Below are 18,885 nucleotides of genomic sequence, written 5' to 3' on the forward strand. Positions count from 1 at the left end.
ATGCTACAGGGCTGATGTTTAATTTCTGGTGCTAATTGCACTGGTTTCAGAGCTGTCATGCAATAATAATCTGTATTATTGTGACATTTATATTCTATATATAGTGTAATGTGCATCGGCCCCTAAGCTCAGTAACTGGCAGCAGCACAGAGCGTGTGAAGTGAGTCAGCAGAAAAGATGGGTAAATACTGGAGGGCAAATACTTTGGAGGCACAGATCTTCCCTGCTAAAGGGCTGCGGTTGCCTTGGGCTGGTACAGAAGCCCAAAACATAATGTACAACATTTCTAGCCAACATTTTTAGTTAAGCTTTAGTTCTCCTTTAACCCATAGCAACCTCAGACCAAATCAATCTAAATGCAAAAGGGTAGATCTAAATTAAGGATATTGGCTCTCATTTCCAATTTTGTTTCCAGTGTAAAAATATAAATAATGTCAGAAACAGTGATGACTCCCAGTTCTAAAAGGCCAAGTTTCTCGCCATTAATGCCTGGCTCCCAAAATGAGAAGTGCATACTGAACTACGGGCTAATGCGAATTCAACTACTGCGGAACTACAGCCACATGGCGGATTCAATCTGCTCCTACGTTAAATCAGCGCAATTCTGAGGAAGCGCTCGCTACAGGTACCCCTGGCTGGTGCAATTTTCTCCTAACAGGGGCACCAGCCCGGGGTACAAGGTAAGTGATTAAAGTCACTTTGGGGTACCTAACATTTTGGCACCCCCAAGTGACTTAGCCTTTCCTTGTCCTTTAAGAGTGGATTCTCATAGGCTGAGAATCCGCCAAGTGCGGTATAAGCCTATGGCACATTTTGTTCTGGATGCAAATACAGGTGGTTTGTTTTGTCTTCAGTGTATCAAAGCACACTGGTTACACAAACCATCTATGTGATTTTAGTTGCTATGGGAAGGAGGGCACAACAGCTGATCTATTTGCGGTTTTTCCCCAGGCAGAGGAAAGCGGTGATCCACTTTATGTGTGCCCCTGGCCTCAGAGTAGGGCACAGTCAGTGCCTAAACAAATCTTACTTACAAGGCACGGGCTTTATTAACAGAAACTCAGGCTGCATGCCTAGACTTAATAAACATAGCAGGTATACTCATACAGCAGTCATACTAAACAGTAATTTCTTTAGAAACTTCAGTAGATATCAGATAAATACCGGGAGTTATAGTTCAGGAAAAGGAAGGCAAACAAGTACATCCCTAGATTATTTTACCGATGACTCTACACAACCAAAATACATGCAAGGGACAGTAACATCGGTATGTGTCCTTACCAGGGCCTTTTTGTCCATTAATGGGGAGGGTTCAGGGGAAGCAGAAATGGGTGTGGTCACTGGGGTTTTCAAGTCCTGCACAATATTAACAACCGTGTCGGGAACTTGAGAGATGTCACTACACGTCTCCTGCCACTTGGGCAACTTGGAGGTGAGTAAATCCACAGCCTGCAATGAACAGAAACAGACACACAACAGTGATTGCTTTGCACACAGGCCCTGCAGGTAACTATATAATCCTTTATATCTAACGGGGCCTTACAACAATTTACCAGATGAGAGTTACAGAATAAAAGTAGGAGTTGAAGGCCCTGTTTAGAAGGGCTCTAAAGGATCTCGACAATCTAAGCAAGAGTGCTATGGCTATGGTCTGCTTATCTACAGATATAAGGGAAACACATGAATACAAAGGGTCTAATTTGTATTGGTTGTCCCTTAAGCCATACACGCACCGATAATATCGTACAAAACCTTGTTTCGTACGATATCCGGTGCGTGTATGGCAAGTCGGTGAGTCGACCGATATCGCAGGATGCTGCCGATATCGGTCGACTCACCGATCGGGACGGTTAAAAGATTTTGATCGGGCGCCATAGAAGGCTACTTAGTAGCAAATACTTGTCACTGCTAATAAATGCCAGAAAATACCCTTCCATAGACAAAATTGAGAACTGCCTTTGCTTAAACACATGTAGAGACAATTATCAGTAAATGATCGGCATTGTCTATTTTAGTAGCCGTGACAAGTAGCAGTAGTACTAGTAGCTCCGTGTGTCTTCACCCTTAGCAGAGATCTATCGCGGTGGCAACTAACTCACTCCTACCATGGGCGACTAACTGCTCCAAAATGCCTACGCATCGCTTCCGTTTTCCAAGTCGTGCAAAGTTGCCTTCAGGAGGAAGCTTCGGAATACAGAAGCGATGCATAGGCCTTTCCACCGGCAACCCCTATTGTTGCCAGTGGAAAAGATTTTCAGAGCGGTTAGTGGCCCATGGTAGCAGAGATCTATAAGTGGGTGACTAAATAGTTCCATTGGACACTAGCCTTAGAGGGGACACTATCACTTTTATTTGCCTCACTGATTGTTTTACACATACTTTTGTACATTTATATATAATTTAACCCAACCCATAACTTGTAATGTTAATATTTAACAGATTCTGCAAAGAAAAGAAAATACTTTGAAAATGACATTGCAGCAAATTTCAGACATCAATGAACTTCACCGCCTCAGGATTCTTCTCTATGCCTCATAGATACCTTCCAGCATTTTTTTCCCCACAGCCCCATTGCTCATATTTGCTTGGGCTGCCTGCCATAGATGTAAAGAGCAACCACCAAACAATCACTGACTCCCAATGGCAGCAAGCACTTAAAACCCCAACACGGGTATCACTAAATTATAAGTACAGAATGCTGCAATTATATATTCTGCACAGGGCCTATCTAACAAAGAGTAGGCTCCACCGAATGGACGCCAACATCTCCCCTGTATGTAATAGATGTGAGCAGGAGGAAGGCAATCTCATGCACACACTATGGTCTTGTACTAAGCTGAACGCATACTGGTCAGAGGTCCTAGACACCCTATCCCAAATCCTACAATACCCCATTCCGAGGTCACCGGAACTATGCTTACTAGGGGTCACTGCGTCATTAAAACTGCCTGTAGCAGATCTGCAATTCCTGCAGAAGGTACTATTTATAGCCAGAAAAGGCATAACGAGGCTTTGGAAATGCCCTGACCCTCCAAACTATAAGCAATGGTACAATGCAGTGGGGGACTTAGGTAAAATTGAGAAAGCTGCTTACACCAGGAAGGGAACCCACAAGAAATATTTAGCTATTTGGAGTAAATGGGAAAATGCAAAACAAACAATACTATAAACGTTTATGTGCCACTGTATTGCCAATGTACTGTATGTGGAAACTTCTAACTGCTGTATATCTGCTATGCATATGTATTAAGCCGTCTTACTGCAAATGGAATGTACCTATGTATTAATATGTACTTTTTCAATAAACACACCTGAGTAAAAAAAAAAAAAGAGCAACCACCAAAAAAATATGTGGGGCCATTTACCATATCAGCAAACATTTCCATAATGGAAGGACTGAGTACTGCTGTAGAAATGCCTGGATTTGATTTCCCATTAGCTCCGTGTGAATGTAGTCATTTTATCCCATAGTGCTCTAAGCTCCAGAATTAGATTGCAATCTCTACAGACAGGAACTCGCTGTGCTTGGCTTACAATGTTTAATAAAACAAATGTAACTATTTCTTCCCTAGGACACATTGTAATACTGTACTGTTGCAAGGCGCCCCTTGGATCCAAGCTTACCTGTACATGGAAATAGTTGAGATAATTCGAGAAGGTGCAGTGTTTGTCCACTAAGAAACAGAACCGTCTCTTCTCCTCTAGCAGAGCCTCCCTGCAGCCCTGCGCTATAAATTTATTTATATCCGACTGTCTGGACGTAATGGTTTCCAAGTACTAGGAACAAACAAAAAGTATAGTATTTAAGTTAAATCACACAGATGCAATTGTGATGTACCTACTGTTTGGTAAATACATTATCTAAAAGAGAAAGCAAGATTGCAGATGTCTATAAACATATATCACATAAAACCAGGGCTGGAACTAGGAGTAGGCAGAGGAGGCTTAGGGTGCAACAGAGTGTGGGCACTGGGCACATACCTCAGCTACCTGCCTACCCCTAGCTCCCAGTGTAGTGGCTAGCCAGGCTTGCACTGCCAATCTGTGGATTCTTGCAAATGCTGCTGCAAGATGCCAGACAGTCACAATTTATTGGGCTGGTGGGGGCTGTTTGAGCCTCTGTGTACTTGAAATGTCAGGGCCTATTTTGAATCCCAGTCCAGACCTGGATGTAGCATGACAACAGCCATATTAATGGATTAGCTCAGGGGTCCCCAACCTTTTTTTTACCCATGAGCAACATTTAAATATAAAAAAAAGATGGGGAGCAATGCAAGCATGAAAAAAGTTTCTAGGAGTTGACCAACAAGGGCCGTGCTTAGTTATTTGGTAGCCCAATGTGGACTGGCAGCCAACAGGAGGCTCTGTTTGTCAGTACACCTGGTTTTTATGCAACCAAAACTTGCCTCCAAGTCAGGAATTCAAAAATAAGCACATTCTTTGGGGCGCTGAGAGCAACATGTTGCTCCTGAGCCACTAGTTGGGGATCCCTGGATTAGCTAATTCAACCACATGGTGCCTATAATTTCAGAACAGTGTAGGAAACACACTTACCTCTGTTTCTTTCATTTCATACTTAGTGACATTTCTCCCTCCTTGACTTTTTCTCCTGAGTTTCTTTAGCTCTGACTGAGACTTCTCCAGCGAGTCTAGTTTATTCTTGTGCTCTGTCTGGTACCTCTTAAGGGTGGCCTGGCATAAAAAGTAACATTCATTATTGACAGCATTGCTTTTAAGTAGCCATCTGCGTACACTGGGCCACCATCAGGAAAATACTGCAGTCAGGGGTCCTGTGACATATTGGGGAGCCCCTAGATGGAAAGTCACAATTCCTGGGTCACTGGGTAGGGTTTGGATCATGGGTGCATTTTTTTTTTTTTTTTAGCAAAATGGGGTGTGTTGGGGCTATCAGCAGCATGACTATGCACAGGGAACCATTTTTATTAATGGCAGGGTCCATCATAGATGGCAGATAACTTAGCAGTTATGGGGCCCCATGATTACTGGGGAGACTTAGACTGTATATACAGCAGAATAAGCCAAGAAGCCCACCTTAATCCCCTGCAAAAACCAGTTTTACAATCTGATGTATATTCTAAGGGCTCTGGCACACGGGGAGATTAGTCGCCCGCGAACAGGGAGTTTTGCCGCGGGCGACTAATCTCCCCGTGTGCCAGAGCCCTAAAGCTGTGATTATGCTGTTGTTTGATACAGTACCCCTCTTTATATTGCCACTATACTCTTATACGGGGGACATTTACTCAGGCATATGAAGCTGGAACTGGATCTATGTCAGCCAATGGAACAAAACTGAATGCAGCCCACTTACATTCATATACTTTATATCTTGATCAGTCTTTCTCTCCAGCTCTGCAACGATCTCTCTGTGGAATTTTCTAAACTGCAAAGAATACAAAATATTGGCATTACAATGGATCCAATTTTGGTTTTCAAATGACAATAGTTCTTTTCTCCTAACTGTATATATACATGGCTGTTATAAATAGCCAGTTTAATAATAAAGAAATTTAAAGGAAAACTGCCACAGCCTGAAAAGCCTGGATATGCCGTTCCAGCCTAAAGCTGGTCAAACACAGGCTGACTTCATGGGTAATCCACTAGTTAGTGAACTTGCAGCCTTTATCCCTTCTGGATCTGACTGTGACCCTATTGAGCATGTGCACATCAAATTTCATTTTGGGCAGGCAAGCTGTTATCTGAAAAGAAGGTTGTTCTGTTGAAAGGGCCCCTGAGGTGTTATACATGCCCAGCTGGACAGGCAGTAGGGTCAACATTTTCCAAACTGCCCAACTGTATATAGACATATTTAGCTATCTTTAATAGACACAGTAGAGCCTGCTTTCATCATTAGCAAAACAACTGAAAGCGCTTCTGTGCATGTATTAGCATAGATCCTTAGCAGGGAAACTGCGTTTTTAATTTTGTTTGGCTTAAATACAGGCTAAATGGGACTTTCTATTTTATAAACAAGAGAGGGACCAAGGACACAATGAGCTTCCTTGTTCCATGAAGCAGTTCTACTCTGCAGCCCTCCCATAGGGCATGTATGATGCTTAGGGGCCAACTAAATTTAATAAGGGGCAGCACTACAATTTGCTATTCCACATAAAGAACTTTAGTTCCTGTAACTACAGTATGGTTCATATCCTGGCACCCTTCCCATTGCAGCGCCCCAGGCCCCTACTACTATAGGGTTAACAACAGTTACCAGCAGACACGTACATTTTCTTCTAAGTTGTCATTCAGCTTTTTGTGAACGTTGGAAACCTCCATGAGTACATGGCCTGGAAATGCAAAGGAAAGGGTCAAAAATTGAAAAAAAAACAAAACCTGAATCTAAAGAACGTTGTTAAATCAACACCGGTGGAGCTTTCAAGCACATTTCTTGCACAAGTACTAGTCATCTCATTCTTTATCTGCATGATTAGGTAATAGCCATGGGGCCACTACGTACATACTGAACATTTTATTGCTGAGATAGGAATGCATCATTGGGTAAAATGCCAGAGCAGCTTTGTTTAGGGCCACTGAAAAGTAAATACAGAAAAAACGAGCTGCCGACTTGGCAGACTAACATGTATGAGCCCTTACCCACCAAAATCTAGTAGTCCTGATAATCCCTACAGACTGCATTGGCCCATTGATATGTTCGTCTCAGCACAGGTATGCATAGCCGACATTATGATCCAAGTGTTGTTCCGGGTACCAAATGATTGGATCAGTCTGATTTGGCCCAACACTTTGAGTGGGTTACAGATTGAACTGTTTGGCAATGTCACCAAATAAATGGTGCCACAACCATGTGACCTGTGCTCTGCTAAACTTCAGTCACGCTTTACTGCAAGTTGCCGTGATATCACCCCCCTCCCAGTATGGAATGTTCTTTTTAAGCTCCCTATACCCACACACAGTAGCAATAAGCGCTTTACATATTACAGAACTTTCACACTTGGGATGAGACAGTAGCACCAGTTCTGACTTAAATAAGTGGATTTTTTTGTAAAGGTGGTTGTGCCCTAAAAAAAATCCACTTATTGTAAGTACTTCCTTTTGAGTGCAACTCCCAATGCCCTGTGTAAATTACATGGGGGGGGGGGGGGGGGTTGATCATGGGTCCTTAACCCCACCCCAACTACCCAGTGTCTATAGGCCACTGTGTACATTTTAAAAACAAGTAAGGTAACAAGTAGTTTCCTAGAATATTATGAGAGAGAGAGAGTTTATAAAACAGGATGCTCTACTGCAGGGGTACCCAACCACCAGTCCAAGGGCCGGGCCGTGGGCTGTGCTGAACCGGGCCACCTCTGGTCCCAATTACTTGTGATCCCAACTCCCTGATGCGTTACACAGCCTTGACAATAGCTATGCGAAGCCCAGGAAGATTTCTACTGATTACAACAAGGACCAAAGTACTTTATTAAGCTGTATTTAATAATAATAATAATAATAATAATAGTAAAGTGCATAATATAAAATTTAACTAGCACTAGTTGCGCCGCACCCCCCCATCCCCGGTCCTTGGAAAAATTGTCTTGCTTGAAACCGGTCCGTGGTGCAAAAAAAGTTGGCCTTTCCCATAGAGACACCAAACCTTCTGTCACTTCTAACTGTATCAAGTGAATGTCTATGCCAGCTAAATGAGGCAGCAACAGGGACATAATCACTTGTTATTATAGTATTATCTAGCACAGTGCTGTACAACTGGCGGCCCGCGGGCCGCCCCACCTGTCTGGCTGCTTTGATGGCTTACCTTTGAGTAAGCATTAAATGGTATCAGTACTGTGATTAACTGGCCCCCTGCATGGTTCTCACCTCAGATTCAGGCTAAAATCCCTCTGTATTGTTTAAAAAGGTAATCCCCTGTGTTTTTCACACCTTTTAATACCTGCATTGTTCACACCTCAGGCTCAGGCTGTAATCACTCCCATTGTTCACTTCTTCACACCTCAGACATAGGTACTGTAGGCAGAGTATGGCACATACAGCCAGCATAGGGCAGGTAGAGTATGGCACACACAGGCAGCATAGGTCAGGGAGGGTATGGCACACACAGGAAGGGTAGGGCAATCAGAGTATGGCACACAGAGGCAGCATAGGGAAGGCAGAGTATGGCACACACAGTCAGGGTAGGGCAGGCAGAGTATGGCACACACAGGCAGGGTAGGGCAGGCAGAGTATGGCACACAGAGGCAGCATAGGGAAGGCAGAGTATGGCACACACAGGCAGGGTAGGACAGGCAGAGTATGGCACACACAGACAGCATAGGACAGGCAGAGTGCTGCCTGTGTGTGCCATACTCTGCTTGCCCTATGCTGCTTGTGGGAGGTGAACCTGGCAGGGGTTTGTTGTGGGAGTTTGTTAGCAGTTGGAAATAGCCATTAAATAGTCCCTAAGGTGTGTAATTATGTACTGGGGGTTGCTCTGCTATCCACAGGGGAGGAGGAGGCATATGGAATTTAAGGGTATATCTTAATATGACATAATTCTTTCACATATGAATGATGGTTGATATCCCCACAGTAAGGACCAATCATTTGGGATTTTGCTGTGCTACCACCATTGTGATAAAATAGGTGTGGTTTGAAGTGGGTGTGGTTTCAAAAAGGGGAGTGGTCAAAACTGGCTTCCATTAGCGGCCCTCCACCATGTATGCTAGAGAAATTCCGGCCCTCGGCACCGTAGAAGTTGGACAGCACTGATCTAGCACATGCTTACAGTGCACCCAAAGCCATATCAAGTCTCTATACCTTGGCCACTGAGAGAAATGTGTAAGATAATGAATGTATACATTGTGTTTCTGTTATATGAGGCAAAGACACAGACGAGACAAAGACATTAACCAGGCGGGAGAGGTATAATATAGTAAATAATATGCAACCTATTGTAAAATATAAGGATAATATAAGTTACTGAGGAGTTCCATGCCCATATAAAAGCACAAGGCTGAGTGCTTTTATAAAGGTCATGGAACTCACAGGTGAATTTTAATATACTCATATTTTACAAAAGGTACATTATTTATTATAATGCAAGTTTCAGTGAGTCATGTGACAGAAATTACATCACTAAGCATCAATTATAACTGATGACATCACTAAGCACTAATGGCACTAAGCATTTATAAGGATATAATTAATATAATTCATGGCCCTTGTATATTATATATAAATTAATTGGGCTGATTTAAATACATGTATGAAACAATGCACTACAAAGAGTTCATTTGATTTATTTATCATTTTACATTACAACTTGGAAAAAGCATGAATAAAAGACCCTGCAATTCACAGGAGTATACCCTTTCATGTGAGCTGGGTGCTTGACTGCTGGGATTTGTAGTTTTCAATATATGTAGCCCCACCCATGGGGAAGGCAAATCAGTACCAATTGCACTAATTACAAATTATAAGCTCTTGCTAAATAGTTTACCCTTATACTGGCTTCCAAGCCTAGGGCATGGAAAATGATACACAGTAAACCTTCTATAACTACCTGGGTATGGCACCCTTTGTGGCCCACTGCCCTGGTGTATCAGGGTGTCACTCAGAGCTTTGCTGTATTTTCCCAGTTAGAGTTTATATATAAGAAGGAGGGAAATAATGGTTTATATAGGGTTATGCGCTACCTTTGGTGTTTTAAATATATATGACCATAACACAAAATTACATAACACCCAAGGAAGTATAATTCCTTATACCTGTGTAAGGTGAGTATGAGAACACTGAAATCTGCATGCCCACATAACAGTGCTTTAAGTAATTCCAGCACCAATGGGCACACTAGGGAGCGTATGTGAGCAACTATATCCATAGGCAAAACTCATATGGCAGAATATACAAACACAGGTAAGTGAGATCTAAACAGTCAGGGAACAAACTGTTTTTTGTTTCAGAAGATTCAGAACTAGGTGTATTACTATTAGATTTATTGTATGCTCAGCTAAATGTGCTGTACAGCAGAACAAAGAAACTGATTGCCAGAAGATATAAAGCCAAAAATGTGGTATGTGCTTTATTAAACCTTGTCAAGCCAAGTATCCTTCTCATAGTCCCTCGCTAAAGAAACATTACATAAGAAGCTCCATAAACACATTGGCATGGTATTAACTTTCCTTTGTCCTTTAATAGTATAAATGTAAATAGAGAGTTTTAATTTCATTCTTATAACCCCCTGAAAGCAGGCTGATAGCCTACAGAGAGAGGTACCACCAATCTGCTTGCAGCTTAGGCAGTTCCCTGTACTAGCACAATACATCTGGACTTACATGTGACCATTTTTCCTAGTTAAAGGGACCTGTCACCCACAAATAACAAGCTGTATACCAAAAGTTCTTTGCAAATGAACATGAAACCCAAATTCTTTTTTTTTTTTATTAAAACGCCCATACTTGTTATAAATATATTTAAAAATCTCAACTGTCAATCATATATTGCCTGCCCTGCCTCTATGCCTCAGACACAAAGGCGGGACAGGCAGTTACTTTCACTTTCCTTTCAGACCTTCCTAAATGCCACTGTGCTTCTCACAATCCCCCTTCCTGCTTAAAGTCTATAACTGCATATCCTTGTTATAGGCATGGGAATCAGGTCTCCCATTCTGGCACATACACAAGTTTTGGGGTAAGCAGCATTCAAAAAATGGCATCTGCCTGCTTGCTTGCTGTGGCTGCAAATTTCAACACTGATGGAAACAAAATGTAAATAGCATGAGTTTATTTTTTCTCAATTAACATGATAGAAAATGATTTGGAATTATTTCTTAGGGTGGCAGGTCCCCTTTATATTTAAATGCAGCCAATCATGAAAATATAATGAGCTGCAATTTTTCTTTTCTTTGAACACAAGAACTTCTTGGAAGGATTAGATTTCTCACGGAGGCAGCTTTACATACCATTATTTCAGAAAAGTCATGGTAAACATTAATAATAAAAAAAAATCCTGCCCAGCTGCCATACCTGCAGGAAGGTGCTCGCTGCTCATTAAAGTGACAGATTACACTATTAAAGGACAAGTTATGGGTACATTATATTATATATATATATATATATATATATATATATATATACACACCGAGCCATAGCATTACATGTTCTCATCCCAAACCACATAGTTTTTGCTGAATGTCGCAGGGAAATGTAATGTTTTAGACAGAGAATACTTGTAGTGTTTAGATAGGGGCCTAGGAGGGCATCAGCCTGGGCATTCCTGTGGCATGAAGGACTGTATTTGCTCCATGCAAAGGTCATGGGGGCTCAAGGAAAAGGGTTGCAAGTATACTGAGCAGGTGTCCAGGAAAAGGTGAGTTAAAGGGATAGTTTACCTTTAAACTACTTCAATTAATAGCTTTGTGTAGTTCTTGAACTATCTGCCTTCCTCTTCTGATTATTTACAACTTTCAAATGGGGGTCAGTGACCCAGGCAGCCAAAAAAATATTGGTCTGTGAGCTCACACTTTTTTTTACTTATTGCTAATCATTCCATGCAGAACCTCTCCTATCCATATTCCAGTCTCTAATTCGAACTGCTGCCTGGTTGCTAGGGTTTAACTGACCCTAGCAACCAGATAGCTGCTGACATTCTAAACTACAGGTTTTAGAGAGCTACAAGTCACAGTCTTCATCAAACTAAAAGTTTATTTACAATTAAACTACCCATTTGAGAGGCCCTGAATATATATGCATGTTTGTTTGGGGCGCCATTAGCTGAAGTTGCCTTGCCCTTTAATACTATAAATGTAAACAGTGAGCTTTCTTTCTTTCTTTCTTTCCCAAGAGACATCACAAAGCAAATGGGCAGTCTATGACAGGATGTGAGATGATAATGTACAGTAAATATATATCTGCCCTGCTATCTTCTGATTCCCAGCAGCGTCATTGCTTGCCAATACCATTGTTTTGCCGTTGCTACAGATACAATAACAACTGAAACATTTTTATGGCTCTGCACCTCAGCAAGGTGCGTCAGGTCCTTTCTGAGCCAATAGCATGTTTCTATAACACACATAGTTATTCTATGGCTAATAGGTTCACTGAGAAGAGAGATTACCTAGAAGATAAAATGTACCTTCCAGTGAGAAGACCTAGGTATAAGGGTCTGAAATACAGTATATAATATCTTACCCTTTGTACTGACAAAAATCACTCCTATACCCATTTGAAAGTCATCTGAAAAGGACATGTTTGTTTAAAGGACAAGGAAGTGTGAATTCACTGTGAGAGCGAATTTGTTTAAGCCACAAGTGCTTACGTCCATTCCTGGGAGAGCCGGCCCGGGGTGTTTTTGTCCAGAACAGGCAGCCACAATCTCGCCCCCAATTCAAAGGTATATGTGTCATGTGATGTAAACGCTTTATTAATGATTGAACACAATTTCTGTCCACAAATCGTATGATTTTTTTCTCAAATTGGAATAAGCAAATTGGGTTTCAAATTCGGTTTGGTATTTGGACAAAAAATTTTGTGGAAGATTTGGTATGTAGCCAAATCCCAAAAAAATACAGTATATATAATTTTCCTTTGCTCAAAGTAGCCATACACTTGAAAATCCACTCTATATGTTGGGCCAACAGGTTCATTTGATATTTTGGACCTCGGGCCAACAATCAGATCTCAACAGAGACCAATGCAGGCTGTCCAGAGAGGACTGCATCAGCGAGTGGTCCTTGCCCCAACAGGAAGTTTAAACCTGCATAAAAGATTTTCTGCCAGATATCTGTCAGGGAGGGCCCATACATGGGCAGATAAGCTGTAAGCATACATGGGCAGATAAGCTGTTGACTTGGCCTAAACGGGCTGAATCAGCATCTTCAATCTGTTGTGTTTTGCAGTTTTGAGCTAATGCCACATTGGGCTGTTTCTCAGCCTGTGTAAAAAGCCCAGCACGGCTTTAGCATTACTGTGTTCAATGATTGAAATTAACCCACCGAAGAGTAGCATTTTAAAAATGGTTTCCTTTACAGGAAATTCTACTCACAAACTTTGGTACAATCAGCCAACAAAGTGTTGGGAAATAGGCATATTATTGGAATGGTAAATGAGGCAGATATAGGGATCAGTAGGCTATTGTTTGGATACAAACAGGCGCATGTGTTCCATAGGACACAATTCAGAATAGTTCTTTCCATTTGGTGGTAACATCTGAAAGGGCAAGTAGGATTTGCCTTTATCTTTTATAGATAATAAAACAAACAACTGCAGCTTATAGTAAATAAAACAATCTTAATTTGGATAATGTGATTAAACAAATTCCCTATAAATGAATCCCAGTGCAGGTACAAAAAGAAAACACCATGCCGCACAGAGGGTGAAAACAGCCGAACAATACTAGCCTAATTATAGGCCGAGCACCTTTTATTAAAGGCATAGCATCAGGAGGGCGGGGGTTTGTTACCATAAACAAAGCGCGGAACTGGAAGTAAGAAATGATTGATATGCTTGATGTGCTGAAAGCAATGGTTAGTTGTTAGTCTGATGCATGAAAACAAAACCTGCCCTTTATCCCATCTATTGCTGCTACTGACATCTTTTTGTGGGGCTTGCTACTTTGTACAGTGTTGAACTTCTTTTTGTCCATGCAGCTGCACAACTTGCCCCTGCTATTCAGCTGAACGTAACAGGCTGGGTAAGGGTCACAATGCGGAAAGACTTGCTTGGCAGCAGGGTTCCTATTACAGCCCCTTGTCAAACCCCGTGTCATGCTATGGAAGTACTGGGAGATCCGATAGGCACTCCCTACCTACTGCTTGCATGACCAAGCCAATGATATTGCAATGAAATCTATAGAGAATATTTCAGACTGGAGTAGTCATCATCTGGCAGGCAACTTTACAGATATCCCTGCCCTGACATGGCATTTTTAAGCTTCCTGACATAAATGTACCAAATGTAGCCATATTACAACATAACCTTGTCATTTAAACAATGGCAACACTCTCAGTACCTGTAATGATTAATATTGATTGAGAAATAAGACTGAGTTTTACTATGAGGCAATAGATTTGATTTCAAACCCAGTGTCACACCCTCTGACATTAGCATTAGGTTTCCCAAAGAGAACATTTTCCCAGCAGCACGGCCTGCTCTGCCAGAATTCCCAGTCCTATCTCTGATTCACTCATGCCACTGTGTGTGCTGCTGGTGTAGCCGGAGTGTTAAAGGGCATGTAAACAAAATAATATTGTGATTAAAGTCAGTGCAATTCTAATCAACTTTCCGATGTGTATTCATTAAAGATTTGCAGCCGTTTCAAAGTTATTTGTAAAGTGCAATTGCAAACATATATATATATATATATATATATATATATATATTTTTTTTTTTTTTTTTTTTTTTTTTTTTGCACTGCTGGCTCTGTCCCGTGAAACAATGTAGCAGCCTTTCATGCTTCTTTACAGGTCTGTTAATCATCCGACTTCTGCTACAAATGTAGAATAACCAGGGCTGAGAATCAAAAGGGACAGGCAGATATTGCTTTTAATAGCCATGCTTAACTAATTATAGTTGCAGAGAATTACAATTTATTTGATGAGGCAAAGTGTAATATTTGGGTTTCCATCCCCTTTAACAACCGCTGCTTAAACAAGATCTTAGAGTAGGCAAGTAAACAAAAACAAAAGGTTAATCAAAGCATTTATTTTGGCAAGATAACACCACCCTCTATAATCTGTAAATAATGAAAATATCCGTTCGGGATAATGGCAGGTAAAAGTATCGCTGTGCCTCGGGTTTCTGTAGCAACCCATGAAACAGAGCGATTTCTTGCTCAGTAACGGCTATTCTCAAGGTTGCCCTTCATCCCTGTTCAGCGCTATTCAAGTGTGCAACAAAAGCAAATTGCCTTTACGCACAAGTAACCACGAGGACAGAGTAACTGTAAATTATCACTGGTCCAAATATTTAAGATTAAAATCAATAAGGGAAATTTTTGGGGGGTTTAAAAGGTCAAGATCTGGAAATAAATAATGTCTGTATCCATAAATGTATTTGATAAAGGATTGTTTAAACAAGCGGTGTTCAGATTTACCTTGTTCGAGCCCTACCTTTAAGTGCTAACATTTGGGCTGTCCCCACCCCCCTTAACACATACAAGGTTACAGATACATGATAATATTTCTATATCTGCTATAGTTCCATATATACCTAGAACATTAATTTATTGTTTACCCCAAATCTCGCCCTAACTGACGCTTGGGCAAATTGTGTTTTAACCACTGCTGCCCTTGCAGAGAAGAGTGTCAATTAAAGGGGAATTAACCCCTAAAAACAAATATGGGTAGAAAGTCTGAACATTGTGCACAAGCCTAAGGTTTCAGAATTTCAGAAACAGTAATGATCCAGGCCTTCACAGTAACTCTGTAACTGACAGCAGCACAGAGCATGTGTAGGGAAGCAGCAGAAAAGAAGATGGGGAGCTACTGTTTCCTTGCTAAAGGGCTGGGGTTGCCTTGGGCTGGTACAGATTCCAAAAACATAAGGCGCAGCATTTTTAGCCTTCCTTGTTACGCTTTAGTTCTCCTTTAAGATGCCTCATAAAACACTGAATGTAAAGTGCCCTACTGAATGAACACACTCTAGCAGATGTTCTGTGCTAAAAAGCTCAAGCCCACATGTCACAGTTTTGTGTGCATTCAGTATGACTCTTTTCATCCACTATTATCAGAAGCGATGACAGTCGAGCAGGGGGGGGGGGGTTTGGTCGCCACAGTTTTCCACTGGAGGGCAGCAGTGGGCAAATGTCCCAAATGCAATAGTCTTAAGGCACTGCGAATGCTTGTACTACCATTCATAGCAATAGTACAAATATGGCTGCTGGCACCCCTGGGGGAGGGGAGTGGGTTGGACCACCAGTTTGGGAACCTTATTGCTGTTATGTTTATTGGGCTAACCCAAAAGAAGCAATACATGGATTGTTATAGTGCATTATGAGGTATCAAACTTTAAATATGCATATTATATTCTATTTAATTTGTAAAGTGTTTGTACTTGTACATCAGTAAAGGATAAGTTAAAAATCTGCCAGGCAGGAGGATTGTTCAGATACAATTTTGTAGACTGTTTAAATCTGAATATGCAAAATGAGGCATGGATTTAGTTCTTTTGTGGAAGGGGTCCCACATGCTACAGTATGACTGAAGTCAAACATGGAGAAGCTTAGAGACAGTGGTATACTGAATTTAAGCCAATAATTCAGATTGCCTCTGGTATCACTGGAGGCCAGTCTTATGTTTATGGTTATAGGAAGCCACACAAAGTGCAGCATCAAAGGCAATGGGAGGGAATCATTATGGGGTTTATAGCTTTTGGATGAAACAACGAGTTTTAATTGTCATAAGCAACACCCAGGAGTAGCCCTGGATATAAAAACCTCAAAGCTATTATTTGGAATATGTGCTGCAGGTGGTCTGAGTTAATTAACTGCAATATATGTATATTAGTGTATAATCTGCAAATCCTGCTAAAGCAATCGTTCCAGTATGAGCTTATCCTGGGGCTTTATGCAATACAGGCCTGTTTCCCAAGGTAAGGCCTGGAAATCTAGGGGGCTAAATGTGGCACAGCAAATGAGCTACTGCAGGGTTCCCCAACCTTTCTTACTCGTGAGTCACAGTCAAATGTAAAAAGACTTGGGGAGCAACACAAGCATCATAAAAGTTCATGGAGGTGCCAAATAAGGGCTAAGATTGGCTATTAGGGAGCCTCTATACACACATCAGCTTACAGAAGGGTTTATTTGGCAGTAAATCTTTTTTTTATTCAACCAAGACTTGCCCCCAAGTCAGGAATTCAAAAATAACTACCTGGTTTGGGGGCACTGAGAGCAACATCCAAGGGGTTGGTGAGCAACATGTTGCCCCTGACCCACTGGTTTGGGACCATTGTTCTATTGGCATCCAGCTTACCCAGACTTCTTACTACACCAATTTCATAGAAGTTTAGTCCAGATACTGAACATGATTGTCAGCCCACTACTTGGAAAAAAATTGGACTTCGCTGCCTTGGACTTTGACCCTTTATACAATGTTCTTTAACTACTTTATACAATGTAGCTGGTTTAAGCAAGAACATCCTGAAAGAGAAACTGCCCTGTGTGTCATCAACCTAGAAAAGCAACATCAACCCCATGTTAAATACCTCTTTGGAATATATAAGGCCTTTGTCCTAACACTCCTCTGTAGGTCAGCCCACATCTGGGTCATGACTAGCTCTCGATGCGGATTATTAAGGACAGATATTGCTTTTTGAGCACTGCTGACATTAGTATGTATGCCTATAGTTACATTAGGGATGAGCAGATGACCCTCTCTCAGATTAGCACAGGGGATGATCATAGTTCTAGTCCTGTATACTGCTGTTCTGTAATTTAGTCTGGCTTGATTATTTCTCTGTAATTGCTTCCTTTCATGATGTGACTTAATGTTCCCACATGGTTTAGTGAAATCAGGGCAAATTGTATCTCTTTAGCATTTACAGAGGCTACTATATTCCTTATGTAAGTACTGGCCTGCTCAGAGACCCGAATGAGAAAGTGCATAGAGGCTGCCTGTCTGGTCATTCTTAGCTACTATAGCTGAATAACCCCATTGCACTAACAATGGGTATTGGCACCGGGCATAAGCTGTGGCACAACTGGTTCCTACTACAGACATTCACTCGTCCCCCTGGGAAAAAAAGGCAAAGTTGGAGCACAAGGCACAATGTTGGCAGCACCAATGATCCAAAGCCCTACAATTATATTCCTGCATTTAACCCTTAAAGTGTCAGGCAGCGCAGAATTTACAGTGCATGTATTTTGGCAGCAGGAAACCTTTAAAGCAATGGTCCCAAATAGATGGTCTGCCCTCCCATGAGTGGCACAGAGCAATGGCGTGGGGGGTGGCCAGAGGGACAATTTTGGTAGAAGCTTATTTGCTGTTCTGCAAACAATGTTTCCATATATTTTACTTATATTTAGTGACCTAAGGCAGGCATGAGCTGTACAGGCTTGGGGACACAGATCGCCCTTGGGGGCACTATATAATGCAGCTAGCTCCATGAGGGAGGAGCAGTTGTAGGGAGAAAGAGTATAGTGTTCAGAACATTTGCTAATCTTCAGTCCATCCTACTCCAGAGTATTTACTCCACTGAGATCCTTTAACAAGATACTGGTAAGTAAAATATCTCACCTAGGACTATGTTTGGCAGAGGCAATCTTTGACCTTCCAGATATAGAAGGAGAGATAACACAAGGCCATGTCTTCGAATTGTATGATCATTTACTCAAGCTACCCTTGGCCTGCCAGGAAACTCATGAGAGCGGCACTTGGAAACCTAAGTGTTAGGGCTATAAACATGGCTGTTATGGTATAAACAAGTTATCGCCTGAGTGGATTACAAAGCAATTAACTAATCTAGTGCATAGGGGCAAAAAGCCAGTTACAAAACTTTGTGTGGTCGTTTGACTAAACATGAGAGGCTTGTTCCCCACTTACATCACTTTGTGCACCGGTACCTATTCTTTTCTACTTTGCTGGGGGAGTGCCATTTCCCCTGGGTCTGTGCACCAGGTGGGATCGCTTTACAAAGGGGACTGGGTGTGCTTGTGTACATCTCTGCAAAAAGCCAGTTAAAAATCATAATATACAGAAAGACCCAGAAATGATTTTGGCAGGAAAGTCCTAAAAATGCTACAAGTTTTGAGATGGTGAATGTCTAAGCCCTCCAGATGTTTGACAGATACAGTACCCTGCCTTCCACATTTGCTCACTCCATTCAGACACAGCACAAGTCGCTTTGGACACCCAAAGAATGGGAGCCAATCCAAGGCAAGGGTGTCAATGTGACCCTCACCCTGAGGCAGGGGCAGATGAATGAATTCATTAATTATGAA

General features: G+C 41.7%; 1 protein-coding gene across 1 annotated transcript in view; it reads right to left on the reverse strand.

The window, feature by feature from the left end:
- baiap2l1 (BAI1 associated protein 2 like 1) overlaps window positions 1-18,885 on the reverse strand; it is a 70,429-nt gene that overhangs the window by 16,403 nt on the left and 35,141 nt on the right. The window contains 5 exon segments of the mRNA NM_001100227.1: window positions 1,282-1,449; window positions 3,625-3,777; window positions 4,555-4,692; window positions 5,330-5,401; window positions 6,244-6,305. Coding sequence (NP_001093697.1) covers window positions 1,282-1,449; window positions 3,625-3,777; window positions 4,555-4,692; window positions 5,330-5,401; window positions 6,244-6,305 — 593 coding nt within the window.

This window comes from Xenopus tropicalis, chromosome 9, assembly GCF_000004195.4.
Source record: "Xenopus tropicalis strain Nigerian chromosome 9, UCB_Xtro_10.0, whole genome shotgun sequence".
Taxonomy (NCBI): Eukaryota; Metazoa; Chordata; class Amphibia; order Anura; family Pipidae; genus Xenopus; species Xenopus tropicalis.